Here is a 19,279-nt window from a genome sequence, read left to right as displayed (position 1 = left end):
TTTGAGCAAACTCTGGGAGATGGTGGAGCACAGGGAAGCCTGCAGTGCTGAAGTCCATGGGGTCGCAGAGTCACACACGACGGAGTGACTGAACAACAACAAGAGACGCATGTATGTAAGCCAAAGGCAGAGGAGGAAATGAGGGGTTTTGCAGGCAGAAGGAGCAGAGAGGATGAAAGGAGCTTGAAGCGGTTAAGGATGGAGAAAAATTCATTTGAGAAAACAGGAAAAGAAACAGAGATGACGTGAAGGATCAAGTTCAGTTGCTCAGTGCTGTCTAACTCTTTGCAACCCCATGGACTATAGCCTGCCAGACTGCTCTCTCCATGGAATTTTCCAGGCAAAAACACTGGAGTGGGTTATTCCTCCTAGAGGGGATCTTTCTGACCCAGGAATCGAATCCGGGTCTCCTGCATGACAGGTGAATTTTTTTTTTTTTTTTTTACCACTGAGTCATTTGCAAAGCCCTGACTTGAACTATGGAGTACATCATACTCTGTTCCTGTGAGAGCTAAATTAGGGTACTGAGTGACAGGAGAAGACTGAAGTAGAAGAGCAGAGGTCAAAAAAGGAGAATGGTAAGGGAGAGCCAAAGAGGTTCAGAGGGAAAATGGAAGTGAGGTGCCATGGGAGAGTTTTCCCAGAAAAAGGCATGTTCGGGGTAGTCTTCTCTTCCTCTCAACCAGTGTCAAGGTCATACATATCTTTATTTCTTCCCTAACCTCCCCTCTTCCAACACTCACTTCCAAAAACACAAGAGAAGACTCTACACATGGACATCACCAGATGGTCAACACCGAAATCAGATTGATTATATTCTTTGCAGCCAAAGATGGAGAAGCTCTATACAGTCAACAAAAACAAGACCAGGAGCTGACTGTGGCTCAGATCATGAACTCCTTATTGCCAAATTCAGACTTAAATTGAAGAAAGTAGGGAAAACCGCTAGACCATTCAGGTATGACCTAAATCAAATCCCTTATGATTATACAGTGGAAGTGAGAAATAGATTTAAGGGCCTAGATCTGATAGATAGAGTGCCTGATGAACTATGGACGGAGGTTCGCGACACTGTACAGGAGACAGGGATCAAGACCATCCCCATGGAAAAGAAATTCAAATAAGTAAAATGGCTGTCTAGGGAGGCCTTACAAACAGCTGTGAAAAGAAGAGAAGTGAAAAGCAAAGGAGAAAAGGAAAGATAGAAGCATCTGAATGCATAGTTCCAAAGAATAGCAAGAAGAGATAAGAAAGCCTTCTTCAGCGATCAGTGCAAAGTAATAGAGGAAAAGAACACAATGGGAAAGACTAGAGATTTCTTCAAGAAAATTAGAGACACCAAGAATATTTCATGCAAAGATGGGCTCAATAAAGGACAGAAATGGTATGGACCTAACAGAAGCAGAAGATATTAAGAAGAGATGGCAATAATACACAGAAGAACTGTTCAAAAAAGATCTTCACGAGCAAGATAATCACAATGCTGTGATCACTCACCTAGAGACAGACATCCTGGAATGGGAAGTCAAGTGGGCCTTAGAAAGCATCACTATGAACAAAGCTAGTGGAGATGATGGAATTCCAGTAGAGCTATTTCAAATCCTGAAAGATGATGCTGTGAAAGTGCTGCACTTAATATGCCAACAAATTTGGAAAACTCAGCAGTGGCCACAGGACTGGAAAAGGTCCGTTTCCATTCCAATCCCAAAGAAAGGCAATGCCAAAGAACGCTCAAACTACTGCCCAATTGCACTCATCTCACACACTATTAAAGTAATACTCAAGATTCTCCAAGCCAGGCTTCAACAATACATGAACCGTGAACTTCCAGATGTTCAAGCTGGTTTTAGAAAAGGCAGAGGAACCAGAAATCAAATTGCCAACATCCACTGCTGTTACTAAGTCACTTCAGACGTGTCCGACTCTGTGTGACCCCCATAGATGGCAGCCCACTAGGCTCCTCTGTCCCTGGGATTCTCCAAGCAAGAATAGTGGAGTGGGTTGCCATTTCCTTCTCCAATACATGAAAGTGAAAAGTGAAAGTGAAGTCTCTCAGTCCTGCCTGACTCTTAGTGAACCCATGGACTGCAGGCTACCAGGCTCCTCCATCCATGGGATTTTCCAGGCAAGAGTACTGGAGTAGGGTGGCATTGCCAACATCCGCTAGATCATGGAAAAAGCAAGAGAGTTCCAGAAAAACATCTATTTCTGCTTTATTGACTATGCCAAAGCCTTTGACTGTGTGGATCACAATAAACTGTGGAAAATTCTGAAAGAGATGGGAATACCAGAGCACCTGACCTGCCTCTTGAGAAACCTATATGCAGGTCAGGAAGCAACAGTTAGAACTGGACATGGAACAACAGACTGGTTCCAGATAGGAAAAGGAGTACATCAAGGCTGTATATTGTCACCCTGCTTATTTAACTTCTATGCAGAGTACATCATGAGAAACGCTGGGCTGGAAGCAGCACAAGCTGGAATCAAGATTGCCGGGAGAAATATCAATCATCTCAGATATGCAGATGACACCACCCTTATGGCAGAAAGTGAAGAGGAACTAAAAAGCCTCTTGATGAAAGTAAAAGAGGAGAGTGAAAAAGCTGGCTTAAAGCTCAACATTCAGAAAACGAAGATCATGGCATCTGGTCCCATCACTTCATGAGAAATAAATGGGGAAACAGTGGAAACAGTGTCATACTTTATTTTGGAGGGCTCCAGAATCACTACAGATGGTGACTGCAGCCATGAAATTAAAAGACGCTTACACCTTGGAAGAAAATTCAGTTCAGTTCAGTCGCTCAGTCATGTCCGACTCTCTGCGACCCCATGAATCACGGCACGCCAGGCCTCCCTGTCCATCACCATCTCCCGGAGTTCACTCAGACTCATGTCCATCGAGTCCATGATGCCATCCAGCCATCTCATTCTCGGTTGTCCCCTTCTCCTCCTGCCCCCAATCTCTCCCAGCATCAGAGTCTTTTCCAATGAGTCAACTCTTCACATGAGGTGGCCAAAGTATTCGAGTTTCAGCTTTAGCATCATTCCTTCCAAAGAAATCCCAGGGTTGATCTCCCTCAGAATGGACTGGTTGGATCTCCTTGCAGTCCAACCGACTCTCAAGAGTCTTCTCCACACCACAGTTCAAAAGCATCAATTCTTCGGTGCTCAGCCTTCTTCACAGTCCAACTCTCACATCCATACATGACCACAGGAAAAACCATAGCCTTGACTAGACAGACCTTAGTTGGCAAAATAATGTCTCTGCTTTTGAATATGCTATCTAGGTTGGTCATAACTTTTCTTCCAAGGAGTAAGCGTCTTTTAATTTCATGGCTGCAGTCACCATCTGCAGTGATTCTGGAGCCCTCCAAAATAAAGTATGACACTGTTTCTACTGTTTCCCCATTTATTTCTCATGAAGTGATGGGACCAGATGCCATGATCTTCGTTTTCTGAATGTTGAGCTTTAAGCCAACTTTTTCACTCTCCTCTTTCACTTTCATCAAGAGGCTTTTTAGTTCCTCTTCACTTTCTGCCATAAGGGTGGTGTCATCTGCATATCTGAGGTGATTGATATTTCTCCCGGCAATCTTGATTCCAGCTTGTGTTTCTTCTAGTCCAGCGTTTCTCATGATGTACTTAGCATATAAGTTAAATAAGCAGGGTGACAATATACAGCCTTGACATACTCCTTTTCCTATCTGGAACCAGTCTGTTGTTCCATGTCCAGTTCTAACTGTTGCTTCCTGACCTGCATACAGATTTCTCAAGAGGCAGGTTTTCCCAGATAATCATGATGATGTAGTAATCTAGAGCCAGACATCTTGGAATGTGAAGTCAAGTGGGCCTTAGAAAGCATCACTATGAACAAAGCTAGTGGAGGTGATGGAATTCCAGTTGAGCTGTTTCAAATCCTGAAAGATGATGCTGTGAAAGTGCTGCACTCAATATGCCAACAATATGCCAGCAGATGGTATTCCCATCTCTTTCAGAATTTTCCACAGTTTATTGTGATCCACACAGTCAAAGGCTTTGGCATAGCCAATAAAGCAGAAATAGATGTTTTTCTGGAACTCTCTTGCTTTTTCCATGATCCAGCGGATGTTGGCAATTAGATCTCTGGTTCCTCTGCCTTTTCTAAAACCAGCTTGAATATCAGGGAATTCACCGTTCACGTATTGCTGAAGCCTGGCTTGGAGAATTTTGAGTATTACTTTACTAGCATGTGAGATGAGTGCAATTGTGCGGTAGTTTGAGCATTCTTTGGCATTGCCTTTCTTTGGGATTGGAATGGAAACGGACCTTTTCCAGTCCTGTGGCCACTGCTGAGTTTTCCAAATTTGCTGGCATATTGAGTGCAGCATTTTCACAGCATCATCCTTCAGGATTGGAAACAGCTCAACTGGAATTCCATCATCTCCACTAGTTTTGTTCGTAGTGATGCTTTCTAAGGCCCACTTGACTTCACATTCCAAGACGTCTGGCTCTAGATGAGTGACCACTTCATCATGATTATCTGGGTCGTGAAGATCTTTTTTGTATAGTTCTTCTGTGTATTCTTGCCAGCTCTTCTTAATATCTTCTGCTTCTGTTAGGTCCATACCATTTCTGTCCTTTATCGAGCCCATCTTTGCATGAAATATTCCCTTGGTGTCTCTAATTTTCTTGAAGAAATCTCTAGTCTTTCCCATTGTGTTCTTTTCCTCTATTACTTTGCACTGATCGCTGAAGAAGGCTTTCTTATCTCTTCTTGCTATTCTTTGGAACTATGCATTCAGATGCTTCTATCTTTCCTTTTCTCCTTTGCTTTTCACTTCTCTTCTTTTCACAGCTGTTTGTAAGGCCTCCCCAGACAGCCATTTTGCTTATTTGAATTTCTTTTCCATGGGGATGGTCTTGATCCCTGTCTCCTGTACAGTGTCGCGAACCTCCGTCCATAGTTCATCAGGCACTCTTATCTATCAGATCTAGGCCCTTAAATCTATTTCTCACTTCCACTGTATAATCATAAGGGATTTGATTTAGGTCATACCTGAATGGTCTAGCGGTTTTCCCTACTTTCTTCAATTTAAGTCTGAATTTGGCAATAAGGAGTTCATGATCTGAGCCACAGTCAGCTCCTGGTCTTGTTTTTGTTGACTGTATAGAGCTTCTCCATCTTTGGCTACAAAGAATATAATCAATCTGATTTCGGTGTTGACCATCTGGTGATGTCCATGTGTAGAGTCTTCTCTTGTGTTGTTGGAAGAGGGTGTTTGCTATGACCAGGGCATTTTCTTGGCAAAACTCTATTAGTCTTTGCCCTGCTTCATTCCGCATTCCAAGGCCAAATTTGCAGGTTACTCCAGGTGTTTCTTGACTTCCTACTTTTGCATTCCAATCCACTATAATGAAAAGGACATCTTTTTTGGGTGTTAGTTCTAAAAGGTCTTATAGGTCTTCATAAAACCGTTCAACTTCAGTTTCTTCAGCATTACTGGTTGGGGCATAGACTTGGATAACTGTGATATTGAATGGTTTGCCTTGGAGACGAACAGAGATCATTCTGTCGTTTTTGAGATTGCATCCAAGTACTCCATTTCGGATTCTTTTGTTGACCATGATGGCTACTCCATTTCTTCTGAGAAGTTATGACTTCTGGAAGAAAAGTTATGACCAACCTAGACAGCATATTCAAAAGCAGAGACATTACTTTGCCAACAAAGGTCTGTCTAGTCAAGGCTATGGTTTTTCCAGTAGTCATGTATGGATGTGAGAGTTGGACTGTGAAGAAAGCTGAACGCCAAAGAATTGATGCTTTTGAACTGTGGTGTTGGAGAAGACTCTTGAGAGTCCCTTGGACTGCAAGGAGATCCAACCAGTCCATTCTGAAGGAGATCAGTCCTGGGATTTCTTTGGAGGGAATGATGCTGAAGCTGAAACTCCAGTACTATGGCCACCTCATGCAAAGAGTTGACTCATTGGAAAAGAATGGTGCTGGGAGGGATTGGGGGCAGGAGGAGAAGGGGACGACTGAGGATGAGATGACTGGATGGCATCACTGACTCAATGGACTTGAGTCTGAGTGAACTCCAGGAGATGGTGATGGACAGAGAGGCCTGGCATGCTGCGATTCATGGGGTCACAAAGAGTCAGACACGACTGAGCAATTGAACTGAACTGAACCTCCTCTCTGACCCACATATTCAACCACTGACTGGATATCTTCACCTAAATGTCTATGTCAAGTATTATGTCAAAACTGTAAAATATACCTCCTGATTTTGTCTCCTACACTCAGACCTATCCCAGTCTTCCAATCTTCTTAAAGGAATTACTATCCACATTGCTTCTCAAGCCAAAATATTAGGCAAGAGTCTTAAATTCTCTCCTTCCACACCTTCAGGTCTGATTCATCAGAAAATGAGTTCTACCTCCAAAACATACCCAAAGTCCAGCCATCTCTCTTCACCTCACCACTACCACCTCTGGCCAGTATACCTCCTTTTGACTAGCTCTTAATCAATTTCCTTGCTTCTTCTCTACTTGGTCCCCATCTCTCATTCTCCTGCTGCTGCTAAGTCACTTCAGTCGTGTCAGACTCTGTGCAACCCCACAGACAGCAGCCCACCAGGCTCTCTCGTCCCTGGGATTCTCCAGGCAAGAACACTGGAGTGGGTTGCCATTTCCTTCTCCAATGCATGAAAGTGAAAAGTGAAAGTGAAGTCGCTCAGTCATCCGACTCTTAGCTACCCCATAGACTGCAGCCTACCAGGCTCCTCTGTCCATGGGATTTTCCATTCTGCTACCCATAAGCAAATCAGAGTAATCTCATTTAAAATCATTTGTTGAGTTCACTTAACATTCAGAATAAAATAAAAAAAGCTGTATCCTGCCCTGAAAGGGCTACCTCTCTTTTTCAATCAAGTTGTTCTTCTTTCATTTGTAACTTTAACACCAAAGGGCTTCCTCTATGGCTCAATGATAAAGAATCTGACCACAGTGCAGGAGACACAGGAGACTTGGGTTCAATTCCTGGGTCAGAAAGATCCCCTGAAGGAGGGCATGGCAACCCACTTCAGTATTCTTGCCTCGAGAATCCTATGGACAGAGGAGCCTGGTGGACTACAGTGCATAGGGTCATAAAGAGTCAGACATGACTGAGTGACTAAGCATGTTAATACCCAAGGCATATCTTTTTTTTTTTTTGCTTTTTTGCATCAGCTGTTGCTTTTACCCATAACAATCTTCTCCTCCAAGATCTTTGCATTACTGATTCCTCTTGCCATTCAGATTCCAGAATCAATCAGACTCAGTGCTACTTTCTCAAGAAAGTTTTCTATAATAATCTAAGAGAGTCTCTCATTCTCTCTTTACCTACTGCCTGTTTGGCTTTTAACATAAGACTTGTTTTGGATATTTTTGGTTTGTTTACTTGTTTGTCTTTTACTGTCAAACTTTTTTTTTTTTTGCTAATGTAAGCCTTATGAGCCTTGTCCAGTAGGTTCATGAAAGCACACTCAGAGCCTGTCATTCAATAAATTCTTCTTGAATTAATGAATAAATGCTATTGAAGAAATTTGGGAAATACCACTTGATAGAGCAGACATGGAGGTCATTACAGACTCTAGTGAAAGCAAAGTTGAAGAATTATTAGGATGTGAATGAAATGGAAGAAGCAATCTAGAAAATACTTTCAAAGTGTGGGAAAGAAAGGAGAGAAAGAGTGGGGGAAGGAAGGAATCTGGCTGCAAGGAGGAAATGAGATGTGGTGGTAAGGCAAGAGCAAGAAGGGGAAGGTTTGATACAGAGAGAAAGGAATCTGAGGGGGAGATTGTTTAAACTGCTTTTTTAACATGAAAAAGAGTAGATACATTAACCCAGTTTCAGAGAAAAGCTAAAAATGTTGGAAGGAGAAGAAATTAGAAATTTCTCTTATATCAGTGACAGGTAAATAAAGCTAGAAAGATAACATTCTCTCAAATCAATGGACCTAATGTCAGGTATGAAGATTATGCCAACTTGCCCACGTGACAGAAAGGCATATATAGAAGAGGAACTGGTTTTTGCAAACTCACAGGCATTCATACAGCTCTTCCAGGAAGAAAACAATAATCATTTTTCAAACCCTTCATTTCCATGTGATTTTGCACATTAAAAAACAAAAAAAACCTATTGGTCCTTCTAACTTTGTAAGTCATTCATATTTTAGATCATAGGGCTCAGCCCCTTGGTATCTTTGTACCTTTGCTCATAATTGGACTAATGTGAAACTGAAGAGTTAAATGAAGAGTTAGTGAAATGTCTTAGGTCAGATACATACTTGCTCTTCAATTAAGGACTTAAAACTTGTTCTGGAGAGCTCAGATATACTAAAAGCAGGTTGGCTAATCAAGCTAAAATGTCCAAAAATTTGCTTCTTATACTATGCTCTGTATTTCAAAACAATGTATGAAAGTATGTACACCCGTGGTGGATTCATGTCAATATATGGCAAAACCAATACAAAATTGTAAAGTTAAAAAAAAAAAAATCAACTCTAGACATATAAACTAACTTTTCAAAAAAATAGCTTCATACTCTCTAAAGTAAAAATATTCTATTATTCATGTGAAAGTACTTATAGTTGAAATTCATTTGCAGGATGAAAACTGTAGTAGTGAACAAACTGATGAAGGAGGATCAGCCAATAATTATTTATTGAGCAACTACCAAATATAAACTGTATGCTAAGAGGTCTGGGGGCTGTCAAAGAAACCAAAGGCTTGCAGGATTTTCTAATCTAGCTCTCAGTAAAGAACACTTCAAAGAAATATACTGATAAATACAAGTTTATGAGACCTCTTATTACCAAAAAGTGCTCAAAAATAATTGGGGTTGATAGACAGAGTGAGGCATAATAAAATCAGATAAATATAATCAACAAAGGAATGATGTCTATTCCATAATTTAGTAGACTGCCTATAAACTCACCTGCTGAATATCTAGGCTGGTGATATCCATATGTACAATGAGGGCTTCCACATTTTCCATTAACTTTTTATCTTGGAAATGAACAATCAAGTCTTTCATTACCTGGGGTGTGATCCCCACCAATTTATCACTTAAAATATATGGTTCAAGGCACTCCAGAAACACTCCTTTGGCCACTGAATTCTCACTTAATTTGTCATACACCTGGCTAAATAAAAGATCCCTGTAACAGAATGGGGAAAAAATACTTTTAGGAACATTCCAACCATCCATTTTCAGTCTACTAAGTATATCTCATCTTTCTCCTATTTCAATGCCCAAGTTTATTAAAAATAGTAACAATATTTGCATAGAGCTTTATGTTTAGAAAAATTTCATATTATATATCCTATCCTAATTAATTTGCCCAATGCTTTTTACAGATAAAAAATGTTGAGTAAGTTAAATAATTTGCTGGAAGTCAGTTAGCTAACAAGGGGATGGAGTCAGAACTTGAATCAGTCTTTGGGCCTAAACTCTGTGCTGAATCGCTTACAACACACTGCTTCTTAAAGACAATACCAATACGAGAGCAGGTAGTACAGAGACTATGATGAAACAGAAAAAAATTAAGTGGACTATTCACAATTTATCCTTTTCTCTTTCCTGGTATCTAAATCTTCCCATCTGATCTGCATGGCCAATTTGCTTCTTTATCTAGTTCTTGCCCCTTGCTTCCCAAAGGGTTTAGGTAGTGATAATTGAGGGAAAGGAAAAAAGAAAATGTTCAATATTTTAAAAACATGGCTGAAAACTTTTATTGCAGAAACAAAAAAAATGTAATTTAATCAAATGCTGCCACACTCAATAACTGTTTTATTTATTTTGCATTTCTTCTGCAAAAAAAACCTTTATTTTTTTAAAGATTTTTTTTAATGTGGACCATTTTTAAAGTCTTTATTGAATTTATTACAATATTGATTCTGTTTTTTATTTTTATTTATTTATTATTGGATTTTTGGCCAAGAGGCATGTGCGATCTCAGCTCCCTGATCAGGAAGTGAACATGCATCCCCTGCACTGGAATGTGAAGTCTTGACCACTGACCCACCAGGGAAATCCCCAGAAATAATTTTAGAGTTATATTCATCATTGATATAATCTGAATTATGTTTTCATGCAATTTTATGATAAGCATTATTCTAAGTTTCTAGTCACTCTTTAAAATTATCATTTTGTCTAACTTATGTGTCAATATGCCGAAACATCAGAATTTATTTAGCTATTCCTGTAGGATAACACTTATTTCTACTATTTCACTATTATGAGTAAGGCCACAATGAACATCTCCTTATGTAGTCTTTCCATTTGGGGTACTTATTAATAATTCCTTAGTCATTCTACTTTTAGAAATTTATTTAAAGTCAAAAGATACCAAAAAAAAAAAAAGTGTGGCATTTAAATGGTGCTAGGAAAACTGGACACCAAAGTGTAAAAGAATGAAATTTGAACACTTCTAACACCATACACAAAAATAAACTCAAAATGGATTAAAAACTTAAATGTAAGGCCAGAAACTATAAAGCTCTTAGAGGAAAACATAGGCTGTACACACTTTGACCTAAATCACAGCAAGATTCTCTCTGACCCAACTACTAGATTAATGGAAATAAAAACCAAAACAGACAAATGGGACCTAAAAAAACCTAAAAGCTTTTGCACAGCAAAGGAAACTATAAACAAGGTGTAAAGACAACCCTCAGAAAGGGAAAAAATAATTGCAAATGAAGCAACTGATAAAGAGTTAATCTCCAAAATATATAAGTAGCTCATATAGCTCAGTATCAGAAAAACAAACAAACCCATCGAATTAAGGGCAGAAGACCAATCAATAGACATTTCTCCCAAGAAGACATAAAGATGGCCAAGAAACACATGAAAAGATGCTCAATACTGCTCATTATTAGAGAAACGCAAACCAAAACTACAATGAGGTATCATCTCACACCAGTCAGAATGGCCATCATCAAAAAATTTACAAATAAATGCTGGAGAGGATGTGGAGAAAAGGGAACCCTCCTGCACTGCTGATGGGAATGTAAACTGATACAGTCATTAAGGAAAACAGTATGAAGAGTCCTTTAGAAACTAAGAATAAATCTACCATATGACCCAGCAGTGCCACTACTGGGCATATACCCTAAGAAAACCACAATTCAAAAAGACACAAACCCCAGTGATCACTGCGGCAACATCTTCAATAGCCAGGACCCGGAAGCAACCTAGATGTCCATCAGCAGATGAATGGATAATGAAGTTGTGGTACAGTTAAACAATGGAGTATTACTCAGCCATACAAAGGAATGAATTTGAGTCAGTTGTAGAGAGGTGGATGAACCTAGAGTTTCTTATATAGAGTGAAGTGAGTCAGAAAGAGAAAAACAAGTATTGTATATTAACACACACACACACATATATGGAATCTAGAAAAATAATACACTGATGAACCTAGCAGAGAACAGACCTGTTGACACGGGAAGGTGGGGGAAGGTGAGAGTGGGGCAGATTGAGAACATAGCACTGACATACATAGACTATCATGTATAAAACAGATAATGAGAAGTTGCTAAATAATACAGGGAGCCCAGCCTGCCACTCCGTGGTGACACAGAGGGGTGGGATGGGGGAGGGGAGGGAAGGGAGGAGGGGGATATTTTACATATATATAATTAAGGCTGATTAGTATTGTTGTATAGCAGAAACCAACACAAAATTGTAAAGCAATGTTTCACCAATTAAAACATAAACAAATTTTTAAAAAACTAAATTATCTCCAAAAGCGTCACAGTACCAATCCACATAGCCATCAGCAATGTATAATTTCAACAGTGTCAATGGACAATTGTCTTTAGTTTTTTTTTCCCCATATAATTTAATTATAAATTAAACAATATCACTGTTTTCAGTTCTCTGATGACTGGCAATCTGTGTTTCCATGCATACAATGTACTGACATATATAATTCACTGATTCTTTAATTCTCTCTTTTTTAAATACAATAACTGTGCTAATTCTATTTATCTGTTAGGATTGATTGATTACTTATTTGCTAAATGTGTAATTTTACATATGTGCCTCATGTCAGCTATGAAAAGTGGTAGATGGTTCATCCACAGATGTGGTCTTTTATGACAAGTTCCACAAAAAGGACAGAGTAGATTCTGAAAGAAATGGGATGGGGACTTGCCTCGCCTGAAGTCCTGGAAGGGGACAAATGATAAATGGACTGGCTACAACTGCACAGAACCCCACATTGCTTTCTTTTTTTAACAGTCTTTTATTTTATTTATTTATTTTTATTTATTATTTATTTCGCTGTGCTAGGTCTTAGTTGCGCCATGTGAGATTTAGCTCCTCAACCACGGATTGAACCTGGGCCCCCTGCACTGGGAGTGCAGAGCCTTAGCCACTGGACCATCAGGGAAGTCCTAATAGGCTTTTATTTTATTTTTAATGGAAGATAATTACTTTACAATATTGTGATGTTTCTGCCATGTATCAACATGAATCAACAATAGGTATACATGTGTCCCCTCCCTCTTAAACCTCCCTCCCCATCCCATCCCTCTGGGTTGTCACAGAGCACCGGCTTTGGGTTCCTTGTATCATACAGCAAATTCTCACTGGCCATATACTTCACATACGGTAAGCATGCTTCAGTGCTACACTCTCAAATCATCCCACCTTCTCTCTCCCCTACTGCATCCAAAAGTCTGTTCTCTATGTCTGCATCTCCACTGCTGCCCTGTAGGTATGTTCATCAATACCATCTTTCTAGATTCCATATATATGCATTAATATACGGTATCTGTACTTCTCACTTCACTTTATATAATAGGCTCTAGGTTTGCTTCATGCTGCTTTTCAATAAACAGTATTTGTAATATTGGGGGGGGGTCTGTATCCATTAATTTTTTCTCATAGCCACAAATGTAATTTTGCATCATTTTCCCCTTTGCATTTATTGGAGTATTTTTCATGTTAGTTTCATTTTAAACCAATAGTCATTACATTTTTGTGATTACCAACTACTAGCCAAGTAAAAGAAACTGAAATTAATGAAGCTTTACTATAAGAAAGATAAAATAAGAGTAACAAAATAACTCTAATGAATTTAAGGAAAATGTCATATTTGCTAGCCCTTGCACTCTGTAATGGGTTGTTAAAAACAACATGCTAGGAAAGATAATTATATATTTCAGCTCAGCACAAAAAGTCTGGGGGAGGAGAATTAAAGAGCTAAAAATTCAGTAACCAGAGCATAAAAGTTGACAAATAAGGCACTCCTGTGACAAACTGCAGCATGCAGGGCTGGTAAGATTAATGGCAAAACTATGTTTCTTTCTTAACCAGTAAGAGGCTATAATAAAGAAGCAAGAAAAATATAACTCAGCAACTCCTATCTACATCTCTAACTTCAAATAAAAATAAAACAAAATTCTAAGACATTTTCTCATCATCCTGGAAGAACATTTATTACAGCATCAGAGAAAGAGGGAGAAAGAAAAGTACATACAAAAAAAGGTTTTGGCTCTTGTGTTTCTCTCTGTATTAGGCATTACTCTTCAGGGTGCAGACTTTGTTTCCTGGAAGGGCTAATTTCAAAACAGATGTTTATTACTTCAAACTTAGCTCCCTACAGAGAGTGTAGCAGAAAAAATCCATTCTGAATAACAGAGGGCCATCAAAAAGGCCTTCTGCATAACTTTTAATACTCATATTAAAGATTCTATTTGGAGTTTATCATTCATAACTTCAAATTGACAGAGAAAATTACCAAATTCACTTTCTGAACTATCAATTTAACAATTAAAAAATGTGAAGAACTCAGCTTTGATGATGTGATAATGACAAATTCAGAGACTGTCTGAAGGGAGCAAGAACATCAATCCTAACACTGGCCGGTATACACTAAATACATAAACAGAACCAAACAACACCCCACTAGATATAAGAGAAATGTCTTCCATGGGTCTTTATAAAGAAGACAATATAATGTAAATGTAAATACAGTATAATATATAATGTAAAACAACGTTCTTAACAATACCCTAACCGTGAATACAATATACCTCACTGGATAATTACATTTAACGTTATAGCTAAAACACTGGAATGAATGAGCCCTAAGTAAACAGAAGCTAGAGCCCTTTGTGACTTAACTGAAGGTCTGACACAGCAAATAACTGTCTTCTTGATAACCCTCACTGATACTTTCTAGTATGATCCAACTGTGTATGATTTAGGCAGCCTGAACAGACATCAATCCATGAGTCAAGGCAGCGCTGCACAGGGTTTGGGGAGTGTCTGCCCTGGATCCTCAGAGGTGTCCTCCACTACCGAAGAGGCGGCGCAAGCTGACGTTAAGAGCAAAGTCCAGGAGCCAGACCGCCTGCACGAGAACCCTACCTTTGCTCCTCAAAAGAGGCATGAGTAAGCTTTGCAAGTTACTTAATCACACACTGCTTCTGGAACCTCATGTGTAAAATGAAGATAATAATGATACCTACCTCATTATTATAGACTGATACCTACCTCACTATTATAAAAGTTAAATAACTTGTTATAAAAGATAGACAAATTAATGGAAAATACTTAGAACAAAATCTGGAATACAGGACGCCAACTATTATTATAAATCTGAAGAATTATGAAATAGCACAGGCTGGTTAATTTACACAGTTACTATTTAAATAAACAGAATCTAATCAAGAGTTTATTTACACTGATTTCTTTTAAACAAAGAGGCTCCAAAAACCAAAACTGTGGAAACACAATAAATCTTGCCTTTTTTTGAACGATATGAAATACTGTGTTTTAGTGATGATTCATAAAAAAGCATATATATATATATATATGCTCTCTCTATATATAGATATATAGAGAGAGTGCATGAATCATACACTTTTAAGATCTTTAAGTAGTATTGTTCTTTTGCTATGTTCTTCATCTCCACTATTCTGCCACATAAATTTACAGATGATATACCCAACAGCATCTATATCGGACTAGTTAGTTTTATTAGGTAAATGGACTGAAAATTTTTAAAGAATCAAATTTCTGTAAATTCATTGTTTTAAAAAACCATTCAGTCAAATTCATAGCAGTATATTATAATATAAGCAAGAGGCAAGTAGGATTCAAAATAATTGAATCTGACAGGCAATGTATACTCACTTCCGCTGTAGCAGAAGGCAGTAATCAACTATGACGGGTACCATATCCTGTAGAGAAACAATAAAGAAAGCATCAGAACCACATCTCTGTCCAATGGCCCCCTGGATAGACACAACACATAATAAAAGTAGTCTGTTTCAAGTACTGTTAAACTGTTGGGAGAGATAACTTGGCACTATACTTTTGGTAAGCAATTTGGCATTCTGTGTCAAAAGCCTTAAAAATGTGAAAACACTTTTACCCAGTAATTCTGTCTGGAAATATATCCTAAATACATTTAAGAAAAAAAAATAATAATGTATTAAGGTATTCTCTACAGCTCTATAATAAAAGAAAGGGGAGAAGGAGGCAGAGGGGAGGAGACATTGAAATTAAATATACAACATGGGAAAACAGTTAATTTGCTATTTAAATAAAATATTATGTAGATATTATAAGTTAATAAATAGCATACAACATTATAACAACATTGAAAATATATAATTATCTCACACTTTTGTAAAGAAAATCTACTAGGAAAGAAATAAATCAAATTAATAATATAATACAGTTAGTTGGTCCCACTGGTGGCTCGGGTGATTAAAGTTGTCCATATTTTGCCACAATCCTCCAAACCAGCTATTTTAAGGTTGATTTAATTTCTCAGTTTCAAAATATTTTGATTTTTTAAAATTCATCATGTATAGACTCACATCAAGCAAATGGCAACCCATAATTTTGGCCTTTTTAAAGAGAAACCGTTTGAGGAAGGAGCAGTAGCTTATTATGACTAGAACTTGTCAAGTACTCAAGCATTAATATTTCAGCAGTGCTCTTTCATTTTCTGTTAGCTGAGGAGCAATGGTTTCCTTTAAACATCCTGGAAGGCTTAGCTTATGTGCAGAAGAATATCCTATCAGAAGAGGGGAGACACTATGTGAAGAAGAGAATACCACATGCTTAACAATACTTTGACAAAAAGAACAAAAACTAAGGAATCCTTATTATCTGAGAGAGAAGTAAGCGGAAGAAGGACCTACGATTCTGAAAGGCTATTCTTGCGCCACCATCCTGCTTCCTTTAGTTATCAATATTCCTCCCGACTACATAAGAATCTTACTTAGGTTCTTCAAAAACAGAAACTAAAACCATAGATTTGAAACGTGTTAGAGCTGTATTAAGTCTAAACCCTGAGTGAGAATACAGAGTGAGATGAATAATCTCCAGGAGAAAACAAAACAAAACTTCTTAGAAGCATTGGGGAAATTTAATAAACACTCTTTAAAATACATAGTTGAGCTCCCCCTGCCCCCAAATAGGGGCAATACCCAGGGTTTAAAATTGAAACGGGAACTGCAAACCAAAACAGTAAGGCCTGAGCTGTCACTCAGACTGTCTTATAAATTTGTTATTCATGTAAGAGCTTGGGTTTTAATGTCAGAAACAAGCTGAGGCCTTGATTCTTCCAACATAAAGAAGTGAAACAAACACCCTCCTAAAACCAGGATTCTTAAAAGATGCCTCCTTAGTGAAAGGAAATTGTGGGGGTGGAGGGGACGGGGACTGCCTATAGGCATAGAAAGATCACAAGAAACGCTGTCTGTCTCTGCCTGGATGCCTGGACTCAGTGGGGATAAATTTGTACTCTCTGAGAATTTATAATCAAGATCCTGCCTATAAGTGGATTTAGGACTTGAATTTACACTATCTCCCTAGTAATGAATATCTCTATCTCCCAAGAAATGAACATAAAAGGTGATCCTGAAAAAAGGATACTCCTTGGGCACTTGAAAGAAGAAAATTCCAGAAACTGTATTTGACACAGGCAAAATAAGACCTGAAAAAGTCCCACTAAAGATGTGCTCAAAATAAAAAATTTTAAAAGCACCTACATTTGAATCAGTTCGAATGAGGTGGATGAAACTGGAGCCAATTATACAGAGTGAAGTAAGTCAGAAAGAAAAACACTAATACAGGATACTAACACATATATACGGAATTTAGAAAGATGATAACGATAACCCTGTACGCAAGACAGCAAAAGAGACACAGATGTATAAAACAGTCTTTTGGACTATGTGGGAGAGGGAGAGGATGGAATGATTTGGGAGAATGACATTGAAACATGTATAATATCATATAAGAAACAAATCGCCAGTCCAGGTTCGATGCAGGATACAGGATGCTCGGGGCTGGTGCACTGGGATGACCCAGAGGGATGGTACGGGGAGGGAAGCGGGAGGGGGGTTCAGGATGGGGAACACGTGTACACTCGTGGCAGATTCATGTTGATGTATGGCAAAACCAATACAATAAAGTAATTAGTCTCCAATTAAAATAAATAAATTTAAATTTTAAAAATAAATAAATAAATAAAAGCACCTCATGAAATAATGTACCATAAGTAAACGGCAGCAGAAACCACAAACAACAGGGGGAGACCCATAAAACTTCAAATATAACTACTAGGTAGAATTATTAAAGTATATTCAGAATTATTAAAGGCATAAAATAAGGAATTAAGTGCCTAGCCTAGTATTAAGTACTAAGGATAAACTACAGGGATAATGGAGAGTGGAACCACCAGATTAATACATGCAGACAAATCATTCTGCTGATTCTATAAAGGGAGGATCTGAAAAACCAAGACTGAAGATAGGTGGCCATTACCGTCCAAGATGGAAACAGGAGATTAACCTGATGTAGTGAGAGTAGGCATAAAAAATGGCAGATAGAATCAGTAACTATAAAGAAAAACTACAGAGGTTGGTGACAAGCTGGTTGTGGGTAGGAAGGCATAAGGAGTCTATGAAACTGCTAAGTTTCTAGTTTGAGCGATGGTTAGATGACTATGTCATGAAATGAGATAAGGAATAAAAGAGGGAGTGTCAGAAGGAAGAAGCTAAATGTAGCCTGGGCTATCATAATAGCTTTGAGGAACATCTTTACTTAGATGTTGAACAGTAAGCAATTGGATATAGTAATCTAAAACACCTGGGTAACGATTACACACTTGTTATGAGAGGAAATATTATACATGAATAAAACTGTCCAGCAATAACAGGGGGGCGGAAATCAGTGAACAGTGAACTACATCTTGAGGACGACCAATATTTATGACATGGTCAGAGAATGGAAACAAAATCCAACTCAGGAACAGTCACAAAGGTTTAAAAGTTAGAAGAAAAGAAAAAGAACAAAAAAAGAAGAGCATACAATCATAGATATCTACAGGATCCAGAATTTTAAAAAGGAAGGAGTGATCATCACTGTTTAATACAGCACTGGGGATGAAAAAAGATGAACACTTTATTTATAGATTAGGGTATCATCAGTATCAGTAGTAAAAAGGTGTTTTATCTTCATGATTAGATGGTAAGCACAGTAATGAGTGAGAACCAGCTTGCAGAGAACTGGGGGGAGAAAGGTGAGAAGGGAAGGAGGAGGAGATGTGGAGGAAGAGGAAGAGAAAACATCAATAAATGTGTAACTGAAACCCCTGAATAAGAAAACTAAACAGAATAGAACAAATAGTTCAAGATACAATCCAAGAAAACCTTCCTGAGGTTTTTTTTTAACAGCCATCAATCTACATATTAATAGTGCAGGAAAAAAAATGGCCTAGGATGATTATTCTGAGACCCAGTAAAATTACTGGATTACCCAAACTAAGTAGCCAGTAAAATAAGATGAATTTTGAGAGAGGACAAAAAAACACCTGGTTAGCCTCAGATTTCCCCACAGTAGTATTTGATGACAGAAGATAACAGAAAAACATTTTCAAGATCCTTAAGGAAAGGCAAAATGCTTTTCAATATAAAAGCAAGAAACCAACAATTTGAAGACTCAACAACTCAAAAATCATTGTTCTCTTGAGGCTTCTCTTTTTTTTAACCTCTTCCATATTATTTTACTTTTAGCCAAATCTTGACCAAATAGCCTCCATATCTGGAAAAAAAAGATATGTCTTTTATTAAACATTTGTCACCTTCTGTTTAGAAGCCTATCATTTTATAGCCAAGAATGTGAAGCGTGATATTCTTCTTCATGAAAGTAATACGAATTCAAAGAACATTTGAAAAATACATAACTAGTACAGCCACTATGGAGAACAGTGTGGAGATTCCTT

The 19,279-nt window shown here is 38.2% G+C and overlaps 1 protein-coding gene across 3 annotated transcripts in view; it reads right to left on the bottom strand.

The window, feature by feature from the left end:
• VPS8 (VPS8 subunit of CORVET complex) overlaps positions 1-19,279 on the bottom strand; it is a 300,505-nt gene that overhangs the window by 198,523 nt on the left and 82,703 nt on the right. For all 3 annotated transcript variants that reach the window (XM_040252398.1, XM_040252383.1, XM_040252391.1), the window contains 2 exons: positions 15,172-15,218; positions 8,956-9,178 (listed from right to left, as the gene is read on the bottom strand). In XM_040252398.1, coding sequence (XP_040108332.1) covers positions 8,956-9,178; positions 15,172-15,218 — 270 coding nt within the window. The remainder of the gene's footprint in view (positions 1-8,955; positions 9,179-15,171; positions 15,219-19,279) is intronic.

This window comes from Oryx dammah, unplaced genomic scaffold, assembly GCF_014754425.2.
Source record: "Oryx dammah isolate SB20612 unplaced genomic scaffold, SCBI_Odam_1.1 HiC_scaffold_2, whole genome shotgun sequence".
In the NCBI taxonomy this organism is placed as follows: Eukaryota; Metazoa; Chordata; class Mammalia; order Artiodactyla; family Bovidae; genus Oryx; species Oryx dammah.
The sequence above is the reverse complement of the archived record's forward strand: the minus strand, read 5'-3'. Positions and strand labels throughout refer to the sequence as shown.